The sequence below is a fragment of the Oryx dammah genome, unplaced genomic scaffold, assembly GCF_014754425.2.
Source record: "Oryx dammah isolate SB20612 unplaced genomic scaffold, SCBI_Odam_1.1 HiC_scaffold_23, whole genome shotgun sequence".
Lineage (NCBI taxonomy): Eukaryota > Metazoa > Chordata > Mammalia > Artiodactyla > Bovidae > Oryx > Oryx dammah.
In genome coordinates, this window is record NW_024070207.1 from 3,661,755 (window position 1) to 3,683,921 (window position 22,167).

The following is a 22,167-nucleotide window of genomic DNA, read 5'->3' on the forward strand; positions in this document are numbered from 1 at the left end:
GGTCAAATTTATCCTAATACACTCTCAATAAATGTGTTCATAAAAAATTAGCAGTTTAGGTTGAAGGGGAGTAGGGCAAAAAGATCAGAGCCTGAAGATATATGAAGAACAGGCACATGGGCATGTTTATAGGCACATGGGATCTACATTTACATTTCTGGCTTCTCTAGGTTGTATGAAGGTGGTTCATTCAAGTTCTGCCAGGTCCCGCGATTGTTCTCAGTGTGAACATTGTTTTTAAAGAGGCGTGGGCCTCTTCCTGACAACTCTAGGGTGAAAAATGAAGAATACCCGCGGTGCCCTGTGGCTGCTGCGCTGTTACCTAGCATTTGTCTAGAGACTTACATTTTTAACAAAGCTTTGACACACGAGTTCTTACTCGCTCCCCACAACTCTAAACCTAAAGTAGTTTGGAACACTGAAAATAGCACTCAATCCAACTGTTAGCTCTCCAAAGGTGCTTTGCCTAAAGAGCCTTACACCCCCTCTGGATTAAGCAGTGGGCGTCTGCCGCTTCTCCCACCTCGCAGCCTGGGAATAAAGGAACGACTGCATTTCTTTGGTCTCAGTGCAATCATGGCAACAGAAAACACCCACTCCTTCCACTTGGACCCGTACAGTCTGTCTAGGCAATTAATCAGCGCTCCCCATGGCGGTGCTCCTGCGGGGTGCCAGCTGTCTTGCCAATCAACCCCTCCCACGGAGTGGAGCGCAGCCACACCCCCGGCAAGGCCTCGGCCAGCCGAGGAAGGTGCTCTGGCCTACACGAGTGGAAGCAGAGACTCCGGTAAAACTCACACGTGAATCCTCCCAGGCCTCAGTGTCCCCGTCTCTAAAATGGGCTACACCTCCTCTCTCTCGGCTAGTTCCCTTCCATTTCATGCTAGGCCCCTAGGAAGGGAAATCAGTGCTTAACCTCAGCTTCAAGTCCTCTCGTTTGGCAGCCGCCGCCGCGCCGGGCATGCTCAGTAGCCGGGCCGCCCGGCAGCGGGAGTAGGAAGCAGCTTTCCGCGCCCGGGCGGCGGACTGCGGGCACTTTGATGAATCACGTGTGCGGAGGCCCTCTTAAAGAGATAGGCACCTACTTTCCCTCCACCCTAAACACCGCCCTGAGGGCGGCGGCGACCGTGGTAATTACAGCCGCTCGGGGGCAGGGCTTGCCCCAGCGCAGAGTAGTGGCAACGGCTTGTCGGGTCTGGGGTGCCTGGGAGCCGAGAGCCCCGGGGAGGTGAGGTCGGCAGACCCACTTTCCCCTCCAGGAAGAGGCGCTGCCGAATCCACGCGGGGCAGCGAAACCGCCCCGAGGGGCTTCCTCAGTGAAGCAGAAGTGGGGTTCCAGGGCACAGGTGACAGGGCCGAAGAAAGATGGAGCAGCCCGGGGCGGCGGCGGCGGCGGCGGGCGCGGGAGGCAGCGGCGAGGAGCCCGGTGGGGGCCGAAGCAACAAGCGGAGCGCGGGCAGCCGGGCCGCCAACGAAGAGGAAACGAAAAACAAACCTAAATTGGTGAGTGCTCCCGCAGCCCCCGCCGGCCTCAGGGACAGCGAGAGCCCCGGGATCCTCCTGCCGTTGAACACGGGGGGACCCGGGGCCCCCTCCCAAGGGTGACCGCGACCTCGCCGTGCAACTCGGGGAGCCGCTAAAGCAGCGGCCACGCCGAGGCGCGGAGACGGCGTGGGGGCGGAAGAGCACCCCCTTCTCCAGTTAACTCCTTTCTCCGTCTTGGCAGCCGGGAGGCGGTGCGGGAAGGAGAAAGGCCCCACCCCAACTTGGGGAGACCCCGCGTACAGGGTAGGGGCTGTTGTTGGTCGAACTTGGGGGCGCGATCCTTCTTTGCGCGATTTCATTCCCCTCCCATCCATATCAACTGCTGGGGTTTTGACTCTTTAACGCTTAGGGTCCGGGCAGGGGAACCTCTCTTTTTTTCAGCCCCAGTGCTAGGGAGCCCACTCATAGACTTACGAAAAAAAAACCAACCAATCAACCAACCAAAGAAAAATCCCACCACTAGTGCAACAAAAAGCACACAACTTAGGCCCCCAGTATTTTCTACTTGACCAGATATCTAAGGAAGAGGCGCCTACGTGTTCCCCCCGCTTGCCTCTCCATGTGCTCGCCCAAGAAACATTTCTTTAAGAGTGGGGGGAGCGTGGGAGTCAGAGGCTGGAGGAGGTACCACCAACTGTCGTATGTGTGTGATCGCCAGTCGTCCAGGACTTCCACTTAGTAGATTAAGAACGCTCAAAAGCAGTAGACCGACTGCACAAATCTCCCGTCTTGAGAGTGTCTGAACGAGTGAGAGCAGGCAGTCCATTTCCTGTCACTGCCTTCATGTGCAGAGGAATGAAATCTATGGGGCCTGGTATCAGATTGGGAAATACTGGGGTTTCTTCAACTCATCAGTTAAAAAGGTTCCTCCTTTTTTTTTTCTTTCTTTTTTTCCTTGAGCTTATAGAAAAACGGTATAATAATAGTGAAACTTAAAAACTGGTCAAATTCATACAGTGTATTGGCTAAAGACTTTTTTTTTGGTCAGCCCTGGCAAATATTAGGCAGACGTTTATCAATAAACTTTCTAATTCGGATGGCAGAGGGGACATGGTTTTCCAGCTCAAATTCAGCAAATACTCCTCCTGTCCGAAAGTTCTGTTTGTTTGGAGCGCAAAAGCCACATGTTGTATATTTACTTTTCAGTTTTAACCAGCAACTGGGGTATAAGGAAGGACGCAGTGACCTTATAACTAAAGACTTTTCTTAGGCCATCTGGCCATTTAGTATGTATTGATACCTGTTGTGCTTCTCTCTTGCCCTCTGTTGGCCTTTCAATTATGGACTGTCCAGATTGGAAAGTAGTGATCGAAGTGTTACGGTTACAGGAAATTTACAGCGTTCTATTATGTGGAAAGGGACCTAGCAGGGTGTAATAAAACAACCAGTCTAAGGTCTCATCAGTTCCACCTTAACTTGAGGCAAACTGACAGTTATTTGATGTGTCCTGTTACCACTCTCCCCTCTGGTATTTACAAATGAAGAAACTGAGTCACAAGCTCTTTGTGAATTATCTGCCCTGACAGAGGTTTAATGGGTACTCCTATTACAAAATTTAGAAAAGTTTTGTTTCTATCGCCAAGTTTAATGTATAAAAATCCTGATGTGATTTTTGAAATTTATCATTTTGCAGTAAAAGAGTGATCATGTTTCTTCTTTCTTTTTTTGGACCCAAAACAGAACTGGCTTAAACAGTGATTAAAAGCTTAAACAAAAATAAAAGTGAACTGATAGTTTCCACAAAGTTTGGTACATCCAGCAAGAGCCTTCGGCTTTTGGATATACGAGTTCAAGAAAAAGCACTTATCTCTGTCTGTTAGTAATAACACCTTGATTCTATGCTTCCCTTCCCTTTGGTCATTTGTCCTGTTTCATCTTTTATGCTTTGATAAGGTAACTAGATAGTTGTGAGATGGTATCACTTTCAGTTCCTAGCTAACACTATTTGGTGTTGAACATAGATTAATACATTAGAACAAGTATTTGAATCTGAGAGATTGTTGATATCAATGGGAACTTTCTTTTGTACTCAAAATAACTTTTGAGCCTTACATGATTTTACAAGCAGATATGTCAGACTTCAGAAACACATATTTAGGACGACATTTCAGTTCATTTTAAGGTTTTAAAGTTGACCAAATAATAAGACTTGGTAACTTTTAAAATAAATGCCTTACTCCTTATTTTGAGTTGTCTTATTGAAGTGCTCAACATGTTCTAAGGCCTAAGAGAGGAGTTCATCTGGGATTCTTGAAATGTTGTTGGTAGGGCAAAGCATCACCTGGACTGCATTTTATTGTGTTGAGTATGATGTTGTTAATCACTGTAGTAGTCCTTAATTGTGTTCATGTGTGTGTGTGTAAGGTGTTGGGGGAGGGTGTAAGAGAGCATCATATAGTAATAGAAATTATTTGTGTAGGTGATTATGGGGGATAAGGGTTCTTAAACTGAAATCATATGAAAAAATTTGAGTGTATGTAGATACATTTATTTTTCTGGGCCCCCTAGTTTTCATCAGTTCCTTAAAGGCATGTGTCTCCTATAGAAGAATGAAACTGTTGGGTTACCAGAGAGTAAAGGAAATTACGAGTTGATTCCACTTGAAGAAACTGGGAAGAGGAGGAGGTCATTGACAAGGGAGAAGGGAAATAACACTGACTGCATCAGTGGTTGATATTGAAGGTAGTTCATCTGCCAGTAAACAGTTAGTTACAAACATCTATATAGTATTAGCTAAAATGAAAGTTTCTACTGTGTAGAAAATTTAACACCATAGCTATGGTATAGTGGATTCATACAGTATAAGGGTTGTGATTCAGTTGTTTTCATTTAGTTTCTCATTGTTCTGGGAACTGGAGAAGGAAGACACGTTTTCTATAGAGAGGAATGACTTTTATTTATATCCTTTAACCTTTGGATGGGTGTTAGAAGTTTTCAGAGCAACATTTCAGGACTTTTAATGACTTCTGCATGAGATTAGTTAAATCAGTTTAATAAAGCTTACTTCAATTCTCTTCATGTATACAGCCTCATAATGACCCTTTTATTTGGGTTCTTTTTAATGAAGGCAACCTTGTTTTGGACTCATCACTATTTGAATAATGCCTTAGTAGTAGAGCTTTGTATTTTATGTAAACCGTCTGGTTAGGCCCAGATTGTAGCATGTCATCAAACAACATGAATCTTAATTAATTAGCAATTTGATGTCAACCATGGAATGTATTTTGTCAACTCAAGTAGTTCAGAACACTCGGGAAGTGTCATGAAGGACATCCTGAATCGCACATATTTCAGGCAGTGATTTAAGCATTAAGAGAGGCTAGTGTAAGAGGCAGGTTTCCCTGATGGCTCAGCGGGGAAGACTCTGCCTGCCAGTGCTGGAGACGCAGGATACCCGGGTTCGATCCCTGCGTCAGGAAGATCCCTTGGAAAAGGAAATGTTAACCCCTTCCAGTATTCTTGCCTGGAAAATCCCATGAACAGAGGAACTGGAGGGCTATAATCCAAAGGGTCACAAAGAATCAGATGCGACTAAGCACAGTGTTAAAGATAGAACCAGCACCCCTCACATACATACTGTGGGGTAGAGTGGCGTAGCATTCTTTCACATTTCTGCATTTTGACTTTGTATTTCTGTATAATTTCTAAAGCCTTTGGTTGTTTAGATAGTGTAGTTGCGTTAGTAACTTGAAGTAACAGAAGTTAATATTCTGGTTCTTATATAACTTTCTGAATATTTGCTTGTTTTTAATTGGTTTAAACATGTTTTGATTTTAATTGATAAAGGTGAGCATAGTGGGTTCCTGTATGCCACAAAGACTTACTGAGCACTTACTATGTGCTACGCATTATTCTGAAGGTTGGTGATACAAAGATGCCATTTTCTAGTGAGGGAGACAGGGGAGTTAACTAACAATTACAGAGCTGTGTGATAAGGAACAATGGGAATATGTAGAGGAGGGTGATAATAGAAACATCATGGAGAGGCGTCTGACTCAAATTGAATGCTTGAGTGTGGGAAGGAAAGGCTTACCATAGTAGGTGGTATTTGCACCAAGGCTTGAAGAATGAGGCATTAATTGATGAAGGGGAGGGAAAGGCATTTAAGGGAACAATGTGTACAAAGGTAGAGAGATGTGGTAGCATGCCCAGTAAAGGAGCTGTGGATTGATGTTAGTGGCTGAAACAAAACTTACATATGGTGGACCTGTCAGAAAAGAGATTGAGTCCAGCTCTTGATGGGTATTTGTATGCCATGTTCCAGTTTCCACTTCTTTCTGAAACCCACAGTAAGTCACTGAAGAGATTTGAGGAGACCAAGCTGATCAGAATTGTGTGTCAGAAAGAAACTTAATATAGTGGAGACTTTCTTGGACAGGGGTGCCAGAATGGAGGCAGGAAGACCAGTTAGGAGGAGCAGAATGGTGTAAGAGTTCATTGTTTAGGGTTGGAGACCTGAATTTCAACTGCAGTGCCTCCAGTCATCCATTTACTCAGCATATTTCTCTGCATCTCTGTTTCCTCCTGCTGCTCCATCACCTCTCTTTCCTTCTACACACCCTGAACATCTTCACCAGATTGGAAATGTCTGCCGTGTTTTTCTTTATAAATCTAACCTGCCCAGGTGGTGTCTCATAATGCTCTCATTCTTCCATTAAACCATCAGCTTTCTGAAAGCCCTTCCTTATTCCAAACTCCTAACTGTCATAAGTCTGACTGTTATATGCTGATCTCGTATGTCCAATAGATTTTAAAATGCTTCTGGGCAAGGGTCCTGCGTTATGCCTATTCTTAAATCTTGCAGACCAGTGCTGGGGTGCAGAAGCACTCAACACATTATTATTAGCTGGGAATTCTTTCTCTATAGGCCAGACATTTTGAGAGTATGAATTGTTGAAAAGAGACTTTTTGAAAAAGAAATGTGCTGTTTTTTTCCTCTTAGAATATATACTCCATCAAATGAACCTATTTGTACCTGTTGGTGTCCTTTCTGTAATTTTGAACATTGAGAAACTTCTAGCTTGATTTCTTATTTGTTTGATTGGCTTCTTGTGATGTCACAGCCTGAACTTCCATGTGGGGAACCAGTATCCAACAATAACAAAAATGATACGAATGAACTTACTTACAAAACAGAAATAGTCACAGATATAGAAAACAAACTTATCATTATCCAGGGGGTAAGGGAATGGAGGGACAAATTGGGAGATTGGAATTGACATGTATATCATCAATTACACTGTAGTGATCTATATGGGAAAATAATCTGAAAAAGTGGATATATGTATATGTATAACTGATTCACTTTGCTGTACAAACTAGCACATTGTAAATTAACTATACTCCCATAAATATTAAAAAAAAAACTATTCATGACCCAAGTAACATTTTATTGATAATAGTATGAGATATTGGATTATTAGCAAAAGAATACTCAATAGAGGACCAAAGGACCTGGGTTCCAGTATTTAGTCTTTTAGTTGCTTGTAATCTCTGATGAGCCGTTTAATAGCAGAGGGTTTGAGCCCTTGATTAATGTTTGACAGAGATAATGCTTACCTGATTTCCTTCACAAGGTGATTTAGATAAAACACAGTAATGAATGAGAAAGCATATAGGAAATTTTATATTGCTGTGCAAATATACAACAGTATTGTTAACTCCTTATTACCCAAATCAAATGCATTGTGATTGGATAGTTTAATGGCTTTCTTGCAGTTTGATAGTTCTAACATGATTGTACAAAGTACTATAATAAGGTTATTTTTTGGTTGATTCCTTATTCTCTCTCCAATTTGTCTGTTTGAAAGATTATACATTCTGTCCTTCTGCAAATAATTTGTTTTGTTTAATAAATGTAAGGTGTGAGTTTAATTTTTTTTCACTGTATTTTTTTTTTAAATAATCAGGCTATCCTTGTTTTTCCATGTATCAGTTTGAGAAATTTAAAACTTCTGTTAAAAAAAGTTTCACTAGATATCTATGACAGTTGTCTTGTCAGGCAGCTTACTGCTGTTGTACAAATAAGAAAACTGAGTCACTGATGTGTTAAGGAGTCTGACCTAGAGATAAGTTTAAAGCTCTCAGTTCTATTGTCAACGTTAGATACAGCACTGAGTCACTGTGCTTCAGGAACTTTGAAAGTGAAAAATGATGAAATCTCTTTTTTTTCAATTCCTTTTTGGAACAATTATCATTTTAATCCACCTAGATTTCACTCTGAATGCCAAGATCTCTGGGAGTAGCAACATGTCATTGAAGTAAAATCATCTACTTTTCCAACCTGATCTCAACACTGTAAATAACAGGATGCTCTGAAAATAGTGCATACATAATATATGCTAATTTACATGAAATAGCACATTTGACTAAGTATCACTGGATATTAGTAGCACCCTAGGGATGATTATTGAAGACCCAACTTTCTCTTGGTCCTATATTTCAGTCTGCCACGCAGAAGAGACCAGTTCCTTCCATCAGATTTTGGTTGTTTCATACTTATTTTTGTCTCATGATTGAAGAAATTAACATGATGGCCAGGTGATTTGAAATACAGTTATATACTTGTGGTCCAGGTAGACATCTTATAAAAGACACTCAAGTGGAAGACAGCTCAAAAAATGATGCATGTAAAGGAAAGTTGAGATGCAGTTTCACATAACTATTTATTATCAATGTAAGTAATAGAAATAGAAATAAATCAATTTGTCCTAATGCAAAACTTACCTGATGAGGCTGAATCGGTTTCAGTTTAACTTATTTACTTGGGCTGTGGCTTGAACAGACATTCAACTGAATCCTAATCCTTGCTTGCTTTCTGTGAAGTGGCCTGGGGAAAAGGGTATGGGTGCCTTTCTCACGAAAGAATGTGGAAAGCAAAATCTTACTAATCACCATTTACACAGGCTTTGGTTTAAGGAAGCTCTTTTTGTATTGCTTTAGCAAGAGTCAGCTACATTGCTTTCCAGATACAGAACTGCAAGTTGGCCTCCAGTCTCTCTCTGTTGTGGTGCCAAGTGCAAGTGAGAAGTTCCTCAGGTGGCTATGCAGGCAGGCCTAGGTAGGAGTCCACGACTTCATTAGGAATGAGTGATTTCTCCAAGGCTATTGATTCAGTCACCTAGCAATCCTGGTGCTCATCAAGGCGAGAAAAGATGTTGGGTACGATCCTTTAAAAATCTATTTGTTCTTCTGTGATAGATATCCACATGCTTTGGTAAAGATCTGCTCAGAATTATGAGGAATTTTTATCTACCTTTATTTCGCTGGTCTTTCCCCAGCAAAAAGTAAAAGAACTAAAATAGAGTTTTCACTTTATTTGTAATATGGGCTAGTTAATAAGGCTTTATTATGAAAAGGTATGAGAAATTTCAACCTACTAAGAATTAGAGAGGATAGTATAATGAACCACCATGGGGTATTATATCCATTAACTACATATAGTAGTTTTGATTTTCAACATTTGCTTCATCCATCCTTTATTTCCTTGCTGAAGTGCTTTAATGCAGATCCCAGATATTGTGTCATTTTACTCCTATGTGGTTCAGTGTGCATCTCTAAAAATGACTGACTAAAAAAAAAAAGTAACCACTATGCCCCTGTCACGTCTTTCAAAATTAACATATTCATTGGGATCATCTCAATATCTTCTGACACTCAACTCATAATCCAATATCCCCAGTTGCCTCAAAAAAGAATTGATGCTTTTGAACTGTGGTGTTGGAGAAGACTCTTGAGAGTCCCTTGAACTGCAAGGAGATCCAACCAGTCCACTCTAAAGGAGATCAGTCCTGGGTGTTCTTTGGAAGGACTGATGCTAAAGCTGAAACTCCAATACTTTGGCCATCTCATGCGAAGGGTTGACTCATTGGAAAAGACTCTGATGCTGGGAGGGATTACGGGCGGGAGGAGAAGGGGACGACAGAGGATGAGATGGCTGGATGGCATCACTGACTCGATGCACATGAGTTTGGGTGAACTTCTGGAGTTGGTGATGGACAGGGAGGCCTGGCGTGCTGCAATTCATGGGGTCGCAAAGAGTCGGCCACGACTGAGCAACTGAACTGAACTGAACTGAATGTGTGCCTAATTAATGTACATCTCATTGAGCTCTTTATACAAATGCAGCTTTAAATTAATGGCAAAATGTCTTTCAAAGTTGCTCCACATAAAGTATCATATGTATCAGCTCCAGTTAAGTTCACTTCTGTCTTTAATTCTGTAGAAATACCTGGTAAGGTTGACTATACATACAGGTGTGGAGAGGCTCCCTAGAACAGCTACTATGTGCTGAGAAAAGAGACCGAAGTAAGACTTTTGGCTCCACTCACTAATTGGGTAATCACATGTTCTTCATTTTGCAGTTTTTGGAGTGGGGTTATGTGCAAGAATTCCCTCCCAGGGGAATATCGTAGATAGTTGGGCAAAGGAGCGGCTTATTGTTTTGTCAATCAAGGGTTCATCGAACTCTCTGATAGGTGCTCTATATGACTAAGTTCAGGTTACTAGCTCTAGTTTCAATTTCCATACAAAGACCAATTTGGTACTTTGTGTCTGTCTTTGTTTTTTAGCCTTTTAAAAACATTCTAGGTTGTTGCCTGTGGATAATTGGGTGAGCAAAGCTTTGCAAAAAACTCTGAACTATTAAGTTTCCTTATTTAGACATTTGTAGGGTTAAAATTGAAAGCCAGGCTACACTAATGAGGAGCTGGGGATGGGTGGAGTGGGTAAGTATGAGAAATCAGCTTGGGCAGAAGGCCTAGACTCCACACAGATTTACTAACGAAATTGTGTAACCACTACGTTCCAGACAGCAATTTCGTGCTGTTATTGTGCTGGGCAGTGATAGGCATATAATTTTTCGAGCTTTGCAGACTCAAGTAGGTTTAGACTGCCAACTAATCTCCAGCCTGCATCTTCTAGGCTGACCCAATCAGCTGGGTTGATTTCCTCAAAATAGATGATGATTGATAATTGTTTGGGCTGAACAGGTGGCAGGTTTTCTTCTTTTATTTTGCTTGAAGAAAAGACAACTCTGGAGGTGGTGTGTTGTGTGCTTTGAAATCATCACTGATAAAATCTCAAAGCCTTAATAGCATATTATGTTGGCTGAAGATGCTTAGGAAGATTCTCTGTGGAGAAAGCAAGGCCCTGGTATAGACCGCACACTGACATTTTGAACTTACATGTGTAATCAAGACCGGGGTTGCTGTGTATGGTTGAGCCCTGCTTATGGGTGTGAGACCACAGAGGTCAAAACACTTACCAAATCATTTGCCAAGTCTCCGGACTGTGACTTCCGGGGACTCCTATTTCTAGTTCACACAGAGGTGCCATGCGGGTTAGCGACTGCAGTTAAGACCAGGTGGATTTTATTCTCACACCAAATAGGAAATTCACCAAGGCACAGAACTTAGTTTAATGTCTCATGTAGAATAGGTATTTTTCTATTTGTCATTGATTCTGAAATAGACAATATAAGGTGTCCATGTATGTGCAATGTTTTTCGAAACCTACTTATATATGATTGCAGCCCTCAAATGTAGAGGATTGTGTCCTTGGAGATCTAGGCTACAGGTTCAGTATAGTATATTGATTACTTTCTCTGACCTCAGGCTCCTCCTCCCTTTCTGCCCTCCTCCCAGTCATTTTCTTGACATTCTTGTGCCTCAAGAGTGCTTCATGTGGTTACAGATCATATGAGTAAGACTGCATTTTTTTCTGAAGTTTATGTCATAAGTCCAATTCATTTTCACTTACATTGCCCATGATACAAGGCAGTAACTTAAAGAAAGTTAAAATGGGTTAAAATAAATATGTCAGAAGCATTTCCTCTAATAATATGCTCTGCGGTCTAATACCTCTCATTACAAAATCAATGTGTTCCAGAAGAGTCAGGGTGTACATAAAACATTTGTGAGTAGAAATAATCTTTTCTTGGGCTGACCTCACAGCTTGTTTTTCATTGGCAGTGCATTAGCTTACATTTTCCCTCCCCTTTGGTTGAGTAGCTAATGGTCTTTAAACAAGCTATTAAAGGGAAGAATAATTTTACAATGCAGAAAAATAAAAATGGCCTGGATTTTATCCATGCTGGTGGTTTGGCTTTTCGTATATTTGTTTTACTGAAGCAGGGCTAACTCATGTTTCCTAATGTCTAAATTATCAAGCTTGCTCCGTATATCATATGCTTCCTTCATCAAACCGTTTTCAGATGGTCTTGTGAATTTCTGAGAGATCCAAATTCTCCATTTTTATATAAGCTGAGTAGGTCTGAGACCAAATACTAAACTTTAAGTGGCCATATCTCTGTGAAAAATGCAACTGAGGCATTAGTTATACTTTAAATTAGGAATTGTGTAGGGCTCTGGACCCAGTTTTCCATGCTCTTCCTACCAGCTCTGTTGTAGCTAATTGTGGATCAAAATGTTCTATTACAAACCTGTGCTTTCAACCCCCTTCCTTTAAGTAATCTGTTAACGTTTGCTTGTTTCCATCCCTGAAGGTCATCACTATCGTTTTTACTGGTTTCTGTGAATATTATTCAGAGAAGGCAATGGCACCCCACTCCAGTACTCTTGCCTGGAAAATCCCGTGGATGGAGGAGCCTGGTGGGCTGCAGTCCATGGGGTCACTAAGAGTTGGGCACGACTGAGCGACTTCACTTTGACTTTTCACTTTCATGCATTGGAGAAGGAAATGGCAACCCACTCCAGCCTGGAGAATCCCAGAGACAGAGGAGCCTGGTGGGCTGCCGTCTATGGGGTCCCACAGAGTCGGACACGACTGAAACGACTTAGCAGCAGCAGCAGCAGTGGCTATTATTAATGGTGTATGCTACTACCTGGCCGCAGAGGTAACGTGCAGAAGGGTTGCCATTGGATATGAAATCAATTACTGAGTGTGATAGATTTATTTAAAAGCATTTCCTATCTATACCTGTCACCGACCAGGTTGCCCTAAACTAGTAGAAGCTACATTTTGTTCTTAGTGTCACCCGTTCTTGTTTTCAAGGTACATCTTATTTTATAGAATCTTAGAGCCCAGGACTGAGCCAGAGGCCAAGAAGAGTAAGGCAGCAGAAAACAAGAATGAAAAAGAGGCAACAGGAGAGGGGGCAGTCCTGTCTGAGGGACCCCAGATCAGAAAACCTTACCCAGTGGCAAAGCAGCTACATTCAAGGCCTGTTCCTGGAATGTGGATTGGCTTTGAGCCTGGATTAAGAAGAAAGGTTTAGATGTGAGTGGAATTAAGGGGAGCAGAGGTTGCTCTTGGGGTTTAATCACCATTTTCCAGTTTAGTCCCTAGCACTATAGCTTTCTTGTGGGAGAGGTACAAGGTTTTCACCAAGTCATACCACTTGTGTTTCGCAAATGCCATTCCAACAGCTCCACTGCCATTGTCTTCTTTAATGTCCTCATCTCTTCCCTGGCATGTCAGAAAAACTTCACTACTGGACTTGCTCCATTTTATCTCTTGCATATCCAACATTTATATAACTACTGCTTGAAAAACTCTTAGCTGGCTATCCACTGCCTATAGGGGGAAAACCTCAGTCTTTTCAGTATTACATGTAACGCTTTCTTGCTTCCTTATCACTTAATGTGGTTTTGTTGTTGTTCAGATGCCCAGTTGTGTTCGACTCTTCATGACTTCTGGACTGCAGCATGCCAGGCCTCCCTGTCCCTGTAGTTTAGAACTGTTTAAATATTGTGCTGCTAGACTTAAACTTCTTCTGCAGAGACTGTGTCTCACCTAGTTCTAGTACTTAGCATATAGATTCTTTTGGAGAAGGAAATGGCAACCCACTCCAGTAATCTTGCCTGGAGAAACCCAAGGAGCCTGGCATGCCATAGTCCGTAGGTTTGCAAAGAATACGACACAACTTAGTGACTGAATGCAAGAGTATTTTATATGCTATACAGAGTTGAAATAAGCGGTTAATAAGATATCTAACTGGTCCTGTTAAGTTGTATTTTTTTTTTAGAAGTTAGTTTCTGGCAATTTAAAGAAGTTGTATAGAGAGTAAGCTAACTACTTCTTAAAATGTAATGCTGGGCAAGCCATTTATCTAGTTTCCCTTTTGGTGTCAGCTTAATCTGTCAAATAAGGAAGTTGAAATAAACAGTCTCCAAGGTTCCATTCAGCTCTGACATTCTGGGAGTCAAAAGTTATTGAGAGCTGTAATGAATCTGACCTAACATAAATACATGACATCTGGGTTCTAGTTAGAAGAAAAATTGACAGTCATGAAACATGACTGTTTAAGGCTGAATGCTAACGGGAAAAAATATAGGTTAGTTTTACGATCCTGTTTCTGAAGTCTGAGTTAGTCTAGTTTAGTGAAGGTAATGTCAACATTGGTTTAACCATGCATTGTGTGCGGGACCCTGCTGGCTCTGCTCTGGGTTGTCATACTCCTTGGGTGGTAGCCTTGGTTCACTGACCGAGCGTAGTACTCGAGCCTTTCCAGAGTGGATTTGCAATAACCAACAAGATCATATGTGCCAGTTGCTACCCTAAGTGTCTCGCATGTATTTGTCAAGTACATTGCAGAGTTTGGAGTTTTATCCTGTTACTGCTTCCTAGATGATTACGGAAGACTCAAGACTCCTGGATCAGTGGCAAAAGATGGTTTCTTATTCATTACAAAAGCAGTAGCTAGAATGGCAACATGACATGGCTGGTTCACTGTGGTCCTAAGTCACACAAGGTAGCCCAGGATGGATGCCTACCCAGACAGTCAGTGGCATTACAGGAGGGGAACACTGAGCTTGGCTGATTTCCCACTTTTATGGTAAGGAGAAGCAAGCCTGCTCTTTGTCTGGGGTGCAGTGATACTGTTACCTCATCATCACAGTCACTTGCTACAAACACAGCCTTAGGAGATGGCTTCACTGAAGTGTTGTCCAGCCTTTCAGTCTTGGCAAACCCAGCAACAATGTGCAGGGGTGCTTGGGGATGGGTGGCAGAGATCCCCGTCTCCATCAATAGTAACTCATTTGATCCTCACAATGTTATTCGATAGGTGTGGAGGAAAGGTTCAAAGTCGATCAGTAACTTGCCTGAATTTATGCAATGGTGAATTTGGAATTCAAGACCAGTGTGATTATCAAAATCCATGATTTTAACCAAGATTTGGCCTATACTATGTAAGACCATAAACTTCAGAGTAGCTCTGTAGATCTGAAGACCGAGTGGTTCTCTGCACTGGTGATGGTTGGACCAGCTTTAGATTTATACTATGTGTGTGTGCTTAGTCGCTCAGTCGCTTTGCGACCCCATGGCCTATAGCCCACCAGGCTCCTCTGTCTATGGGATTCTCCAGGCAAGAATACTAGAGTGGGTTGCCATTCCCTTCTCCAGGGTACCTTCCCAACCCAAGGATACAACCCAGGTCTCCCGCATTGCAGGCAGATTCTTTACCATCTGAGCCACCAGGGAAGCCCAAGAATACTGGAGTGGGTAGCCCCTATCCCTTCACCAGCAGACCTTCCCGACCCAGGAATTGAACCAGGGTCTCCTGCACTGCAGGTGGATTCACCAGCTGAGCTTCCAGGGAAGCCCAGATTTGTACTATGGTTATGTCTAATTTAGAAGGGAGAGTTCAGGGACCATTCATTTTATTGTCACTGATAGTCAAAAGTTAAGATTCTTTGATTCACTGCCATGAAGTAGTGGGTCAGTAGTGGGTCAGACTTACTAGAAGAGAACCATGAGGATGAAAGTGATAAGGCTGTGGATTTTAAGGATGCATGAAGATTATTCTTAAAAAAATGTATGGCAAAACCAATACAATATTGTAAAGTAATTAACCTCCAATTAAATAAATTTATATATTTAAAAAAAAAAGACACAAAAATCCAGGCTGGTCTCTGTCAAATAATGTCATGGTTAACACAAGCCCTAGAGAAGGAAATGGCAACCCACTCCAGTATTCTTGCCTGGAGAATCCTATGGACAGAGCAGCCCGGAAGTCTGCAGTCCATGGGGTCACAAGAGTCGGACACGACTTAGCCACTAAACCACCACCACCACAACACAAGGCCTCCTGTATTTTTTACTGTTGCATATTGCATATGATTCTCTCACTCTTTTGTCTTTTGTTAGCCAGGAATAGTGTAGCTTTCGAACCAGTTACTTTGGAAGCCATCCTGCCTGCTTCATCTGGTAGTTTCTATCTCTCCTCCCCTCGCCACTCTCTTTCTGTTTGTTTGTGAAATTTTATGTGAAGTAAAACTGCTTTGGAAAAGCTAATGCTATCTTCTGTTATACAAGTATACAACATGCATTGTTTCTTGTTGAGGGGAGTGCCAAGAACCACCTACCTTCTCCTGCTGCTTCCTTCTCCTTCCTGCTTTGCCTAAAGATTGGCTGCTAAAAAAGTGTGACATATTCAGCCAAGTGCTGTCTTTTTTAATTAGACTGCTGAAAGTGTTGTGACAAACTATTATTGCGTTGATGTGTTGACGAGTAATAGAGCCCTAAACTATGGGCTTAGGTGCCAAGTGATAGGGAAGTGCATAATGTGATTTAAGGGCTGGTTCCTCAACCTTAACCATCATCCCTCCCCAAAGGAAAAGGGAACCTTTAGTCAAAAGGTAATGAGTAAAATAGATCACGAATACAATAGTATATGCCTGGAAATGGGCTATTTCACCCTTCTGATCACTTACCTTAATGAGCTGAAATTTCTTGATTATTACTTTTTATAGAACTATGGGGTATGTACCATCAATATGTACCATAGAACTATGTACCATTCTTTTCATAGAGCTGTTGTACCAACTAGGAGGTAAAGGCTGTCTTAAGCTCACATAATGATATAAATATAACTGGGACAGCAGTTAACTAAGCAGACTGAGTATTTAAAAATTTTCTGTTTTCAAATACCTCTCCTATCTGTTCTTACAATTCCATGCTTCTTTCAAATATGGTCATGGTTGCTGATGTCCTTCTTTGGTTTTTGACCTCATCTAACCCAAAGAACTTTGTGCTTTAGACAAATATTTAAGGAAGAATGTAGCATTCCTCTGTCCCCAAAAGTAGGTTCATTTTCTTTACAGCAGTGGTTCTCAGTGGGGTGCACTTTTACCTCCCAGAGGACACTTGGTAATTTTTGATTGTCCAATGTGCAGACATTTTTGATTGTCAAATAGGTGAGGATGCTACTGGTATGTAGTGAATAGATGTCAGGGGTGCTGCTGAACATTGTGTGATGTGCGAGATAGCCCCCCATGACAAAGAATTCTCCTGTGCAAAATGTCTCTCCATTCTGTCCTTTCCTCTGTATTGAGACAGGGCCAGATCTTCAAGGAAGATGTCTTCAAGGAAGCATCATTTATTTCATTGACTCTCACCAATTTTATTTTCATTTCTTTCCTTTTCATTATTGCATTATCTGCTGGGGTGTACTGTTGATAACTTTGTAGTTGTAAGCGATACCTCTTATCACTTCTCTCATTTCTGACCTCTAAGAAAAATGTTCATTTTTAAATAAATTTATATTAAAAAAAAAAACAAAAAAATATCCTAATGAGTTTGAAAGGCTGTTTTTCCATCTGCTGGTTCCTTGATACCTCAACAACTTTTGACACTGATCATTTTGAGATCATCGTCTATATAGATTTTAGATTCCACAGTCCAGTCTTCTCTGGCAGCTTCTGCCTCTGAATTGGCTGATTGCCAAAAGTAACAACTTTCCTTGCCTCTCACCTCAAAAACAACTCACTTTATCTGCTCTTCTCCACGTCCAGTTGCAGGCAATCACATGCCTCTTCCAGGGCTACCTGAGCACAGTTGAGGCCAAGCCTTTCTAGCTTCTCTGACATCTCAGTTCAATACTATGTCACTGTTTGCTGAAATACGTCTCCTAACTGTGGTGCAGTACTTCTAAAACCAGTATATAGTTGTTGATTCATTTATCTGAGACCCATCTGAAACCTGAAATACTTTATGCCAGTGTTTCTTTTTTTTTTTTTGACAGTGGTTTTCATATTCTTCCTCTTCTCAGGGAAAATAAAAATTAACTTGACACCCATCCCCCTTAACGTGTGCGCATGCATGCGTGCGCGTGCGCACGCACACACACACACACACACACGATATTTATCAAGCTTACTTATTCATGATGAAGTTTACTCTTGCCTCTCTTATCACCAGACTGTATTTTAATAATATTAGTCACTGACTGGCCTTTATGGTTTCTGTTCCAGTTGGGGTCAAGGTTAACTTCCCTATTTGACCAGTGAAAATCAGTAACTACTTCGCACCCGACTCGTAGGGACCAAGCTTATGTTCATATTTAGGGTTACTGTTAAGTTACCTAATTTTAATCTTCTTATCTTCCTTTTTCTGTTTTGCCTCTTTATTTAAGTGAAGCCATTAGCTATGTTAGTCCATATGCCTGAAATGACCTCTTATCTTTTTTTCTTTCCACAGTGACTAGTACATATTCCCTTCCATTTTTTTCATACATTCCTGACAATCTTCAGTGCCTGATTGAAAGTGATATGGTCAACTCCTGCCTCTTTAACTTGCAGTTCCCCATAGAGAACCAGTTCATTCTGCAGCACATGTGGCTGTGTTCACAGTTGTGCTCATTATAAATGGATGTTATGGTCTGTGATCACTCCACACATCAAATCCTCCTTCTGTACGAGACAATATCGAGGGGATAAAAACAAGTACACATAGGTGTTACTCTTGAGCTTGTGGCCTAGTGAGAAAAAGAGGGACAGATGAGTCTAAAGTAGTAAGTCCTGTAATAAACAAGTGTGAGCAGAATGCTCCTGGGGAATGTCACATACTGAACCTGCCAGGGAGGGGAGAGACTTTGCAAAGGCCATATTAGAATCTGAATGTTGAAGAATGAAGAAAAGTTTGATAAGTTTAAAAGAGAAGACATTCTCAACTGAGGGAACACCACATACACATATTCAGAGTTATGGAAAAGCAGATAGTTACTTTTACAGGTTGTTGATTTGGAATGTTAAGATCTTGGAGGGAAGGAAGGCTGTGACTGAACTTGTTCTGTAACCCAGAATGATCATATGAAGCACTTTTCACCAACTCAGATGTGAGGAGGAGAACGGGAAATAACATTCTCTGAGCATCTACAAATGCTCCAGGAATTGTTGTGGGAGCTTTACGTTACCATCTGACTTAATTTTTATCCTAAATATTTGTGGGAAGTAGAGTTGTTTCCCACATTTACAAAGCGGGGAAATGAGTCTCAGAGAGGTGAATTGATTCTGATTCCAAAATACACCCTCTTTTATAATAGCCTGCTGGTTTCTCAGAAATAACAGAGTCTTATTTAAAATTTTGAAATGAACTATAATATTTTTCTGCTTTATGAAAATCAACTTCATATTTTGCATTTTTATCTTTCCTCCTATCCCAAACATTCAGTCAGTTCAGTTCAGTCGCTCAGTCGTGTCCGACTCTTTGCCACCCCATGGACTGCAGCACGCCAGGCCTCCTTGTCCATCACCAACTCCTGGAGTTTACTCAAACTCATGTGCATTGAGTCAGTGATGCCATCCAACCATCTCATCCTCGGTGGTCCCCTTCTCCTCCAGCCTTCAATCTTTCCAGCATCATAGTCTTTTCTTTTTCTTTTTTTTAATTTAAATTTATTTATTTTAATTGGAGGCTAATTACTTTTGCATCAGTTCTTCACATCAGGTGGCCAACGTATTGGCATTTCAGCTTCAACATGGCATTTCAGTACTTCCAATGAATATTCAGGACTGATCTCCTTTAGGATGGACTGGTTGGATCTCCTTGCAGTCCAAGGGACTCTCAAGAGTCTTCTCCAACACCACTGTTCAAAAGCATCAATTCTTCGGTGCTCACCTTTCTTTATAGTCCAACTCTCACATCTGTACATGACTACTGGAAAAACCATAGCTTTGACTAGATGGACCATTGTAGGCAAAGTAATGTCTCTGCTTTTTAGTATGCTGTCTAGGTTGGTCATAACTTTTCTTCCAAGGAGTAAGTGTCTTTTCATTTCATGGCTGCAGTCACCATCTGCAGTGATTTTGGAGCCCCAAAAAATAAAGTCTGACTGTTTCTACTGTTTCCCCATCTATTTCCCATGAAGTCATGGGACCAGATGCCATGATCTTCCTTTTCTGAATGTTGAGCTTTAAGCCAACTTTTTCACTCTCCTCTTTCACTTTCATCAGGAGGCTCTTTAGTTCTTCACTTTCTGCCATAAGGGTGGTGTCATCTGCATATCTGAGGTTATTGATATTTCTCCCAGCAATCTTGATTCCAGCTTGTGTTTCTTCCAGTCCAGCGTTTTTCATGATGTACTCTGCATATAAGTTAAATAAGCAGGGTGACAATATACAGCCTTGACGTACTCTGTTTCCTATTTGGAACCAGTCTGTTGCTCCATGTCTAGTTCTAACTGTTACTTAAAAGTCCCAAACCTTAAAAGTCTAATAAATGTATCTGAACACATTTCCTCATTGTTAGACTGAGTTAGCTGAGAAAGAATAGAGCTTGAGGAGTTGGCTAGGAGTTGTCTGTAAACATCTAATTTGGAGCTGAATATGGTTAGTTTTACTACTGAGGATTTGGGCAGGCTACTCAAGTTGGAATAGTTCTAGCTCTGAAATTCTTCCTGTTCAAGAAGAATATAATTTAATATAATTTAATAAGCATTTTGGTGAAACCCACCCCAGGACTGTGATAAACATTATTAGGATATGGAAATCAATAGTCCCAGTCCACTAGGAACCCAGCCTTGGAGAGTCTGGTGTGTACAAACCAGAGGTAGGCGGGTGAACATGGTAAACGCTACTGCACAGGTAAGAAGTGCTGTGAACGGAGGGCTGATTTCATGGAAAGATGGGCAGTGGAAGAGACTTAAGGTACAGGAAGTCCTGCCTAAACAGTGATAGAGAGTGGAGAGAGGGTATTCCCCGTAGTGAGAACAGTTACACACCGCTGCAAGGGAGCTAGGGAGGTGGTGCAAGTTCAAGGCCTTAACAGTTAGGCCAGGGAGACCCAGTGGTACAAGTGAGAGTGGGGGGAAGGGAGAGAGCTGCTCCATCACAGTGAGTGCCTGATGCTTCTCTAAACAGTTTGGACTCCTTTCGGTAAGCCTGGAAGAGTATCCAAACAGGGGAGTGAGGTGATAGGCCTTCCTTCCCATCAGACCTTCCTTTAGACTTGTTATAACTGGAAATATCACAAAGTCTAAAATCTTTTGTCAGTACTCCGTGGTAATTGGCCTGTTGTAGTGTAAACAGAGAGGCATCTATTAATTCTGATACCTTTTGGCATACTTTGACAGCTTTGAACTTGTGAAACTAAACATGTCCCCTGAATAGGGTACTTAGAAAGCTTACTGTTTGGCAGCGATGTAATTGGCCCTCGCTCCCAACTGCTTCTGTAGATCAGTGCCTCTAAGTCTAAAGATTTTTTGTTTTTTGTTTCTTGTTTTTGTTTGTTGGTGGTGGTTTTTGTTTTGCTCTAAAGGTCAGGTAGCTCAGCAGACAAGGCTGCTGCTGTCAGACTTATGTCTCATGTTCTAGGCTGAATTGTAGTTCCCGGAATAATCCCAGAGAAGCCGCAAGATTTGTGATACACAAAACTAGGTAAAAGTACCCTCACTCCAGTATTATCATGATTTGTTGGTTTATTTCCATTTTCACATGTGAATCTCCTATGACAATAAGAAGAGATGTATTTCTTCCCACTATGGCAAAATCATCTTAGGGCTGTGATTTAAACTTAAGTGCTTAAACAAGTAAGCTTGATATTAAGAGATACTGTCAACTTAGTTATATTACTACAATTTTTAAAGCTTTTATTACTATAGAGACCCAAATGAATTAGAGATAAGAGCCAGAGGGATGAAAATTTGTCTATATGCAAAGAATTTCACATACCCACACTATCAAAGTATGTGTTAATCTAGTTCTGGTTCTTGGCACAAAGCCGGTTTTGTAACATGTGACTGAAATAGTATCTATTATCATTATTTTATTAATTATTAGGTTGATTGGAACATATATGTTATATATTTGAACATAAATATATATTATTATAATTATTACCAATACATTATATATGCATATATATGTGTGTGTATGTATATATATAAGATTTTAAGATTTAGCTGCTCCCTTAAAAGTCTACTCTCTTTCTGTTGTACACATAATTGTTATTCAGTGTTTTCATTTAGTTGAGGGCAAAGATACTTAGGCTAAAATAGAATGTTTTGTGGTTATTTCTCTTTCTTGAGTGTAGAGGTATTGCCTATCATGTGTTTTACTGAAAGTGAATGATTAATTTTTTGTGCAATAGTTTGTAGCTATAAAAACAGGACATTATTTTGCAAGGTATAGGCTGGGAAGTTTTTCATGCTCCTTGTTGGATTACAAAATTATTCTAAAAAGACATCCGTCTATAGACATGAATCATCTTTGGTAGACAACTTTCTCATGAGAGATTTGTGATTCTTATGAAATCCCTTTTGAGCCCTTGAAGTATGAAGGGTATTACTACCAAAGCTGAGGACAGAAATTCTCTGAGTTATAAATACATGGCCATATGAAAGGCCCTTGAGCACGGGCTCCCCTGGTATGTCACATCCAAAAA

General features: G+C 41.2%; 1 protein-coding gene across 5 annotated transcripts in view; it reads left to right on the forward strand.

Moving 5' to 3' along the window:
- Positions 1 to 1,128: 1,128 nt before the first annotated feature.
- DIAPH2 (diaphanous related formin 2) overlaps positions 1,129 to 22,167 on the forward strand; it is a 968,119-nt gene continuing 947,080 nt past the window's right edge. For all 5 annotated transcript variants that reach the window (XM_040266684.1, XM_040266683.1, XM_040266685.1 and 2 more), the window contains exon 1: positions 1,129 to 1,503. In XM_040266684.1, the coding sequence (XP_040122618.1) occupies positions 1,366 to 1,503 (138 nt within the window). In that variant the 5' untranslated portion in view covers positions 1,129 to 1,365. The remainder of the gene's footprint in view (positions 1,504 to 22,167) is intronic.